Source organism: Branchiostoma belcheri, unplaced genomic scaffold (genome assembly GCF_001625305.1).
Source record: "Branchiostoma belcheri isolate BF01 breed outbred unplaced genomic scaffold, Haploidv18h27 scaffold404, whole genome shotgun sequence".
Classification (NCBI taxonomy): Eukaryota; Metazoa; Chordata; class Leptocardii; order Amphioxiformes; family Branchiostomatidae; genus Branchiostoma; species Branchiostoma belcheri.
Window position 1 is genome coordinate 55,000 of NW_017804026.1, and position 10,408 is coordinate 65,407.

Below are 10,408 nucleotides of genomic sequence, written 5' to 3' on the forward strand. Positions count from 1 at the left end.
CGGGGCGGCACGGCGGCCACCCGGGCGGCAGAGTTCTTCCGGCAGCTGCACTTCGCCAGTAACGCCGCCAACCCCGTCATCTACGCCTTCTGCCACAGGACTTTCCGGGATAGGGTCATGCGGCTGGTTACGTGTAGGGGGCAGGGCAGCTGATGGACAAACAAACAAACAAACAAACAAACAAACAAACAAACGAACAGGACGTTCCGGGATAGGGTCATGCGGCTGGTTACGTGTAGGGGGCAGGGCAGCTGATGGACAAAACAAACAAACAAACAAACAAACAAACAAACAGGACGTTCCGGGATAGGGTACTGCGGCTGGTTACGTGTAGGGGGCAGGGCAGCTGATGGACAAACAAACAAACAAGCAAACAAACAAACAGGACGTTCCGGGATAGGGTCATGCGGCTGGTAACATGTAGGGGGCAGGGCAGCTGATGGACAAACAAACAAACAAACAAAAAGGACATTCCGGGATAGAGTCCTGCACCTGTAGGAGACAGGGCAGCTGCTGGATCAAACAAACAGGACGTCTACGACATGCAGATGTGTTAGACTAATGATGGGTGACCAGGACAGAAGGACCGGCCAGCGGGCGCAACGTTACTCTCCAAATAAGCGCCTCCTAGCGCCATGTACTAAGATATGCAGACAGTTATGAAAAACCTTTAGCAGTACTGTAATAAACGTTTACGTTTGGTAGCTGATAGACGGAGCTCCCCATGAGCGATAAATGCCTGGAGAAATACTCTAGACGGGAAGTGTAAATAGAAGTGTAAAGTGAAATAATAAAATTGTCAATATGTGCCCAGTTGCCTGCTTATACTAAGTTATAGAGAAGAACTTTACTGCACGACAAAGGTATAATGTATGACAACGACTATTGAACATAGTACAAGAAAGAAAAGGATATAGAATGAAAATTAGCATCCTAATTACTAGACATTAAGACATCAACAGTAATACAGATATATCGTAAAATGTCATCAGTGAGCCTGACTCTCAATCTGATTTGGATCTGGGTTTGGATTATTTGCAGGGATGTGACTGAAAGGATTACTTTTAGAATCGTAGCTTGAGTCAATACCGAGACTCGAGTAACGAAAGCACGGTTTTCCTGCGAAGCCCTGGGCGGCAGGAAACGCGCCTCGCCGCTTTCATCTCGGACTATTTGCCTTCAGCGCGCGGCCTGGAGAGTTTTCCGGGCCGTTTGGGTGGATCAGGCTAAAAGGGAGGCGAGCCGCTTTTATGTGCGTGTTGTGGACTTATGACTGCTATGGGACTGGAGAGGTGAGTTGTGGACTTAAGTGGTGCAACGTTTTACGTCGTCCCCGATGGGATCGTGGTGATGATGTTGCGGCAATAAAAGTCGCCAAGCAGAAACTGGTTTCAGAATGACTCAGGCCCGGGAGCTTTACCAGTAGCGTTGGCGGAAAAAACACCAAAAGACAAAGCAGAGCACACTGAAGCACAGAACATCACGTTTTGCTCACTTACGGTTAAAATGACGTTAAAATGACTTGTCATTGTGAGCGTCACGGATTTGTGAAAAAAAAGCGAACTATTTTCTCCAACTGCGTGATCAGCACAATGGTAAACTTTAAGCAGTGATTTTAGTGAATCTGTTACGCGGGTGTTTATTGTTATTTGGACGGACCCGCTATAAAACCGCAGGACGTGCCTGATGTGCGTGCGTCTGTCGGCACGTGAGGCGCTTACGCACACACCTGTATATCACCTGGACAGGTGTTATTAAAGCTGACGTCAACACGGCAGACTCTTAATTTCTACATTCCTGGTCCGACGTGTCGGCAATTTGTCGACTTCACACCTTGGTCTCTCCTTCCTCCTTGTTTTCTTTCTTCATTCTTTCATTTTTGCTTCTTATCACTTCTTCCTGTTCGTTCCTTATCACTTTCTTCCCTCCATCTCCATTTTGCTTTCCTTTTTTCCGGTCCTCTCTCTCTCCTTCCCTCCAGCATCCCAAGCGATGTTCCCGCGCTCAGAACTTCCTGTTGATAGATCCAGTGTTGCTGCCAGGCGACGCATAATGCTTCTCACACTACAGTGTATAAATCAGTCGCTACAAGAGGCCGTGGGGCTGATAAAAAAAGTCGCCACAATTTGCCACTCTCTCTATCTCTGTAGCAAAGTGGCGAGTAGTCATCCTGTTCGTGCCAGCTTCCGATTCTGAAGTCTGGAGCCAGAATACCAACAGGATGTCGCCATCCTTTTCGTGAAGGAAGAACTGGATTATGTCATACTGACTCACAAAACAGAGGTTTAGGCTTCGGCCTATTGCCAACGTGTATTTTTTTTTTGCTCGTTGTTATCGGGCTTTCGTTTTTGTACCGGTGCGTCTTTTTTTCCAGTCAGCCTACGACTTTGATACTGCCCCTGGCAGTTTGATACTGTCCTGCCAAGTTGATCCCGTCTTGTAACCAACAGAAGATCTGCTCGGGGATTGTTTTTGACCAGCATACCTGTGGAGCGGACATCCTCATTGGTTGCCGCCCGACGCCAGGTGTACGGCCTATGACGTCACCACCCCCTCCTCTCCCCGGAAAACCCGACCTGCTGGTTAGTCCTGAGCTTTACTCGGCTGAAAGCGGAGCTGCGGAACCGTGGCTGATAACGGAGCGCGTTTCTGGAGCTCTGAGTGATGTCTCGCTTCTAAACAAAGGCGTCGTTTTGAACTAGTCGTCATTGCCGCGGAATTCTACGGGAGATATCCTATCGTTACAGCCAGCCCGGGGACGGCCGTGTTTGGCGCTGTTGGACGCGCTCTGGTCTGCGGGATTTTACAGCACAAAGAAGCGCTGGTCACATCCGTCGGGCGTTTTTTCTGGCGTAGGATTGTCGGCGAGACTTTGACAAGACTGACTACCGACAAGGATCCGCAAACTTTTCAGTTGCACGACAATACACTGCGCACGCCACATCCTCGGCTGTTCTAGGAATGGCCCCAATTCGGTGTCATAAACCTTTTGTGTGACCTCAACCTTTCCCGCGGCTCCGCCAGGTCACCTGGGCAGGTCTGAAGAGTTCTCTTTTCTAGAACACAAAAACAGCGATCGGCGAACGAACATGTCAGCCTTGAACACAACTTGGCCCGGGAACGGTTCTGATCCCACGGAGGGTTGGAACGGCTCCCTCCCCGGTCCCACAGCCGCGAAGTGCATCTCCTTCGGTCAGGACGTGGTCAATGCGTTCGTGGATTCGTCCTTCGCAAAGGTACGTCATATAATGTACTCATGCTGCACCCGAAACACTCTAACACCTAAACCTCACTTCTTCCCTTTATAATACTGCGACCAGACTTTTTTTAACTCCACCGCAAATCAGAACCAAACCCAGGGCTAACTAGATCAAAACATCTAGCTAATCATCAGATTAAAACTTCTAGCTAAAGTTCAGCTTTCCAGACCAAATTTTCAAGGTAAAAAGACCGAAACCTCTAACTATAGATCCAAACCTCCAGATATCCAGATCCAAACCTCTAACCAGATCAATCCTCTAGTGTAGCTAACCCTGAGAACACTATAATGTATTGACGTCTCTTTGTAACCAGACGTTGGTGAACATGTTTTGCCATTTGAGACATCAGCCTAGAGATGAGCTGACGAATAAAACGTCTTCTGTCCAGGACAAACTGCACGTGGTGGTGTTTCTGGGCGTGGTGTGCGCGCTAGGCACCACGGGAAACCTGCTGGTGATCCTGGTGAACGCCCGGCGGAAGGACAAGTCTTCGGCCACCATCTTTGTTTTGACCTTGGCGGTGGTTGACCTCTTCATCTGCGCCGTGAAGATTCCCCTGAAGATCGTGGAGATGCAGCACGTGACCTACACCAGCAAGGCGTGGTGCAAGGTAGGTCACTCACTATCCGGTTTGTCATTTATCACTCACTATCCGGTTTGTCATTTATCACTCACTATCCGGTTTGTCATTTATCACTCACTATCCGGTTTGTCATTTATCCGGTAGGAGGTTATCCCTCACTATCCGGTTTGTCATTTATCCGGTAGGAGGTTATCACTCACTATCCGGTTTGTCATTTATCCGGTAGGAGGTTATCACTCACTATCCGGTTTGTCATTTATCCGGTAGGAGGTTATCACTCACTATCCGGTTTGTCATTTATCCGGTAGGAGGTCATCACTCACTATCCGGTTTGTCATTTATCCGGTAGGAGGTTATCCCTCACTATCCGGTTTGTCATTTATCCGGTAGGAGGTTATCACTCACTATCCGGTTTGTCAGTTATCCGGTAGTAGGTTATCATTCACTATCCGGTTTGTCATTTATCCGGTAGGAGGTTATCATTCACTATCCGGTTTGTGAGTTATCCGGTAGGAGGTTATCACTCACTATCCGGTTTATCATTTATCCGGTAGGAGGTTATCCCTCACTATCCGGTTTGTAAGTTATCCGGTAGGAGGTTGGTCACTCACTATCCGGTTTGTCATTTATCCGGTAGGAGGTTATCATTCACTATCCGGTTTGTGAGTTATCCGGTAGGAGGTTATCATTCACTATCCGGTTTATCATTTATCCGGTAGGAGGTTATCCCTAACTATCCGGTTTGTAAGTTATCCGGTAGGAGGTTATCACTCACTATCCGGTTTGTCATTTATCCGGTAGGAGGTTATCACTCACTATCCGGTTTGTCATTTATCACTCACTATCCGGTTTGTCATTTATCCGGCAGGAGGTTATCACTCCAGCAAACAGACAAAAGGTTGTGTAAAACTCGGAACATGACCTGCAGAACCTTCCAGATGCCCCTAAAACAGAGTGGATTCTGGCTAAGGATTAATATCAATGCTGACTAACCATCAGACTGACTTAATAATCATAAAGTATGTATTATGGACCAAAGCTCAGATCCAAACCACCACGGTAGTCAGGTCAAAACTCTAACCAAATCCAAACCTCTAGCTGTGATTGACTCCGCTAAAGTACTGTCGGCTTAAGTGCAATGTAAGTGCGGGGTTCAGTAGGATAACCATGGAGTGTTTTTGCCCCCCCCCCCCAGTCGAGTCCGTACTTCACACTTGCCAGCCTGCTGAGCTCCGTGTTCCTGCTGACCGCCATCGCAGTGGACCGCTACCGGGCAGTGGCGCACCCCGTCAAGTACAGGGCCGCCAAGTAAGTCTGATCAGTCTTCTTCAGTGTAAGACTTCAATGCTCCTCAGTGTAAGAAAGTCATGTAACGTGCCGCCACTGAGGAAGTCTGCTCACTGAGGAAGAATGTGCTCATCGTATCATGTTATATTCCAGGAACAGAAGCGTGCCCGTGCTATGCGTGCTGACAGTGCTGTGTTATATTCCAGGAACAGAAGCGTGCCCGCGCTGCTGACGGTGCTGTGTTATATTCCAGGAACAGAAGCGTGCCCGCGCTGTGCGTGCTGACGGTGCTGTGTTATATTCCAGGAATAGAAGCGTGCCCGTGCTGTGCGTGCTAACGGTGCTGTGCTGTGTTATATTCCAGGAACAGAAGCGTGCCCGTGCTATGCGTGCTGACAGTGCTGGCGGGGTTCGTGCTGTCCATCCCGGCCGTGGTGCTGTGCGTGCTGACCTTGCTATGTTGTGTTCCAGGAACAGAAGCGTCCCTGTAGTCTGCGTGCTGACGGTGCTGGCGGGGTTCGTGCTGTCCATCCCGGCCGTGGTGCTGCAGGACGAGGTTCCGGGAATCCGCGTGGGCCCGGCCTGCGAGACCGTCAGCTTCTGCAGCAGCGTGGGCGGCGTCACGCACGGCAGGATCTACTTCGGTGTCACCGCGGCCGTCTTCTTCGCCTCCGTGTTCGCCATCTTCCTGCTCTACGCGCTGGTGAGCCAAATTCACGACAACCTTTGAAATGATACGTCGTTTTCCATGGCGTACGTAACTATGATGCAGTTGCAAAGTGCTCTTTCCTGGATCCTGACTATCCGAGCTGTATACACGCTCGGCAGTCGCGGGTCTGGGACAGTCTCTGCTCTTGCACTGACCTTCTGTCAGACTCGCTCTCTCAGACTGATAAACGTCTACAATGACTGACTCCGGCGTTTTGTGTTGCAGGTTTACAAGCACGTGATGGACCTGGTGCACCCGCTGCCACAGGGCGCGTCGGTCTGGGCGACGCTGCAGCACCGCTTCCCCCGCCCGGGCGCCGCCGACACCCCGACCCCCTCCGGCCTCAGCCTGGCTACCACCAACCGCCAGGCGTCACACACGGACTACCACCACTCAGGCAACCGGGAAACACCGGGAAAACATGACCGGGGGGACGAACAGTCGCGGGTCTCCTCTCCTACACCCTCCCACCCAAACTCTGCCTGGACAAGGCCGCCCCCCTCCCACCCCAATCCTGCAAGTACAAGGTCGCCCCCCTCCCACTGTGACCCTGACCCTGTCAGCACAAGGTCGCCCCCCTCCCACCCCGTGCGCTGGCTGAAGAAGTCGCGGCTGTCCTCCGTGCAGCGGCAGTACCGCGTGGCGAAGCTGCTGCTGCTGATCACGTCCGTGTTCATCCTGTCCTGGCTGCCGTACTGGGTCATCAGTCTGTACGACGTGGACAAGCCGAGCTGGCTGCTGGCCGAGCCAGAACCCGTCCAGAGAACAGTCGTCTTCTTCTCCAACTTCTACTTCATCAACAACGCCGCCAACCCCGTCATCTACACCTTCGTGCAGAAGGACTTCAGGGACAGGCTGGCGCTGCTCTTCAAGTGCGCCCGGAACTAGTCTGCAGAGTACGGCAGCTCGGTTAAGGCCGGCCGGACCTATAAAAGGGCTGTTGCATCCATTTCCGCGCCTTATCCAGAACCATATGCATGCTCAGGCACGGTTCTGGACAGTCCACGCGTATCCAGAACCGTACCTGGGGCACGTCTACAGGTATCCAGAACCGTTCCTGATCCTAACCCAATCAGACATAGAGCTAGACAGGCAGGGTTCTGGATACGATAAGGCTGACTTATGTAATTGTGTGAACATGAAAGCCGAGGATTCGGCACAGGGCTGTTGACTGTATCGGTACTTCGTACGAGAGACTCCGTCTGAAGATCTGTTCACGTCTGTATTTTCTACAAGAAGAGCTGAGTTTCCGGTGCAGCTAGTTAGTGGAGCTGAACGAACAACAGACTATTGCTGAACTAACTTAGTGTTGTACGTATTTTCACGTGATGTTTGTCATATTATGTAGATTTGTATCGGGTGGTTTGTCTTGATGACTGTACATTTTTTTAAAGCAATGAACCTCCATGGGCCAAGGACCTGAAGGCAAAACAGAGATTTGAAGTTTCAAACTTCCTCTGTAAGATTGATGTATCTCAACCTGGAGTAGGGACGCTGTCTTTTTACGCTTCAGACACAGAAAACGCCATCGTCCTACATGTACATCATACTTCTGTAACTAATGACGCAACACATTTATGGGCTGATTTATGGATAAAGCTGTCGATAAGAGTGATTAACTACAGTCTAACAGATTTGTGCGGGTACACGGTGTGTAAAATGTACTACAACCTAACAGATCTGTGCGGGGTACACGGTGTGTAAAATGTACTACAGCCTAACAGATATGTGCGGGGTACACGGTGTGTAAAATGTACTACAGCCTAACAGATCTGTGCGGGTACACGGTGTGTAAAATGTACTACAGCCTAACAGATCTGTACGGGAACATGGTGTGTACTACAGCCTAACAGATCTGTGCGGGGTACATGGTGTGTAAAATGTACTACAGCCTAACAGATCTGTGCGGGTACACGGTGTGTAAAATGTGCTACAGCCTAACAGATCTGTGCGGGTACACGGTGTGTAAAATGTACTACAGCCTAACAGATCTGTGCGGGTACACGGTGTGTAAAATGTGCTACAGCCTAACAGATTTGTGCGGGTACACGGTGTGTAAAATGTACTACAGCCTAACAGATCTGTGCGGGTACACGGTGTGTAAAATGTACTACAACCTAACAGATCTGTGCGGGTACACGGTGTGTAAAATGTACTACAACCTAACAGATATGTGCGGGGTACACGGTGTGTAAAATGTGCTACAGCCTAACAGATCTGTGCGGGTACACGGTGTGTAAAATGTACTACAGCCTAACAGATCTGTGCGGGTACACGGTGTGTAAAATGTACTACAACCTAACAGATCTGTGCGGGGTACATGGTGTGTAAAATGTGCTACAGCCTAACAGATCTGTGCGGGTACACGGTGTGTAAAATGTACTACAGCCTAACAGATCTGTGCGGGTACACGGTGTGTAAAATGTAATACAGCCTAACAGATATGTGCGGGTACGTGGTGTGTAAAATGTACTACAGCCTAACAGATCTGTGCGGGTACACGGTGTGTAAAATGTACTACAACCTAACAGATCTGTGCGGGGTACACGGTGTGTAAAATGTACATCTCCGGTAGCCTCTACCAGGCTTCTTCTAGTAGAGGCTACTTCCCCGGGATTAACAGATGTCAGTGAAACCTGTATATCATATCAGCTACATAGTCTTCTAATCACACTGGTCACAGGCTAGATGAATTACAGCGCAGGATACTCATAAATAACGCGTGTGACAAATTTATTTGGAGCAAAGGTTGGCAGTTTTGCCGAAGGTGAAGAGGGTAATAAACACCGGGACGTCGGGCCGGTATGCTGCGGAAAGGAGCGTGTTTGTGCCGTGGGTGTTGTTACGTCCTTCAGCTTCTAACTATTGTTTGTGGTTTGTGCCAGTTTATTACTGGCAGCACCAGACGCCTTTATTTGCCTTCTGCAATGTTCTCGCTAGAGGTAAGACGTTTCTAGAGGAGCAGGACGGCCACACCGTCTTGTCACGGTCTAGGGCGGAACATCACCAGTTCTGTTCCTCCCGAAACCGTCCGAGGCGTCCATCGGCGAGGCTTCGGCCACACGCGCAGTACGACAGGCGGACAACAGCAGCGTTGTTGTAGGACAGTCGTGGATGTTTCGTCCAGAACCCAGCCTTCTAGTGGCGTAGATCTCTGTGGACGGTTCGGTTCTGTACCGCAAGTGTGCCGCGACTCTGCGGAGACTGCTGTGCAGTTCTGGACTGTACTGCGACAGTGCGACGACCGTGTGGCGACCGTGCGACGACCTTGTGGCGATTGTGCGGCGACTGTGTCGACCACCGTGCGGCGACTTTGCAGCGACTGTGCCGAGACCGTGCGAAGACTGTACTGCGACCGTGTTGTGACCGTGCCGAGAACGTGCGGAGACCGTACCGCGACCGTGCGGCGACCATGGAGAACGTGACGTGCCTGCCCGTGCCCCAGGACGTTCTGAACGCGCTGCTGGACCGGACCTACGCGCGGCAGATGCTCCCGGTGATCGTGTACCTGCTGGTTCTGTGCCCGGTCGGCGCGCTCGGAAACCTGCTCGTCATCGTCGTGAACGGCGCCCGGAGGAACAAGTCCTCCTCCACCTGCTTCATCCTGGCGCTGGCGGGGCCGACTTCCTCATCTCAGCAGCAGTCGTGCCCATGAAGGTCTTCTCGTACTACCATATCACCTACACCAGCACCGCCTGGTGCAAGGTACGGTACGGGCAAGCACGCACACGGACGACGGACACACACACACACACACACACACACAGACAGACAGACACACACACACACACACACACACACACAGACAGACACACACGGACGGGCACTGCCGTTGCTACTGGCCAGTCTTAAAAATGCGTTTTATGTACAGTGCATCTGAACTGAGATTTTACACGTAACAGGGATTTTATAGCTCATAGAAGACCATAATAGTTCTTAACTCGCCTCTGCCCTGCCCTGCGCCAGATCAACCCGTACCTGACCACAGCCAGCGTTCTCTCCTCCACCTTTCTGCTCATCGCCATCGCTGCAGACCGCTTCTACGCCGTCTACTGGCCTGTACAGTACCTCGCTGTAAGGTAAGTCTCTACTGGCCGGTGCAGTACCTGTCCGTAAGGTAAGCCTCTACTGGCCGGTACAGTACCTGTCTGTAAGGTAAGCCTCTACTGGCCGGTACAGTACCTGTTTGTAAGGTAAGCCTCTACTGGCCGGTACAGTACCTGTCTGTAAGGTAAGCCTCTACTGGCCGGTACAGTACCTGTCTGTAAGGTAAGCCTCTACTGGCCGGTAAAGTACCTGTGTAAGGTAAGTCTCACCAGCGCAATTCGGTATAAGGACTGTTGCATCCTGAAGCTAGTTCTATACCTGAATGGGTTAGGGTTAGGGGCAGGCACGGTTCTGGATACTAGAAGTCCCCGCGTGTCCAAGAACGTAGATTTGCCACAGGCAAGGTTCTGGATAAAGCACGGTTCTGGATACAACCTGCCTCTCACCAAAACGCATTTCTTTCCAGGGATTACAGACATATCAACCATTTAACTATCCTTCTGCTCATGGTAACTGCGTGCT

At 50.8% G+C, this 10,408-nt stretch overlaps 2 protein-coding genes across 2 annotated transcripts in view; both read left to right on the plus strand.

Moving 5' to 3' along the window:
- The window catches only part of LOC109477673 (vasopressin V1b receptor-like), a 4,585-nt gene extending 2,532 nt beyond the window's left edge, over positions 1-2,053 (plus strand). The window contains exon 4 of the mRNA XM_019779010.1: positions 1,982-2,053. Within this exon, the coding sequence (XP_019634569.1) occupies positions 1,982-2,053 (72 nt within the window). The remainder of the gene's footprint in view (positions 1-1,981) is intronic.
- A 75-nt stretch (positions 2,054-2,128) lies between these two features.
- The window catches only part of LOC109477674, a 12,000-nt gene continuing 3,720 nt past the window's right edge, over positions 2,129-10,408 (plus strand). Inside the window, 9 exon segments of the mRNA XM_019779011.1 lie at positions 2,129-3,236; positions 3,649-3,870; positions 5,039-5,151; positions 5,602-5,833; positions 6,065-6,726; positions 7,234-7,324; positions 8,982-9,450; positions 9,453-9,544; positions 9,806-9,918. Of these exon segments, the coding sequence (XP_019634570.1) occupies positions 3,090-3,236; positions 3,649-3,870; positions 5,039-5,151; positions 5,602-5,833; positions 6,065-6,726; positions 7,234-7,324; positions 8,982-9,450; positions 9,453-9,544; positions 9,806-9,918 (2,141 nt within the window). The 5' untranslated portion in view covers positions 2,129-3,089.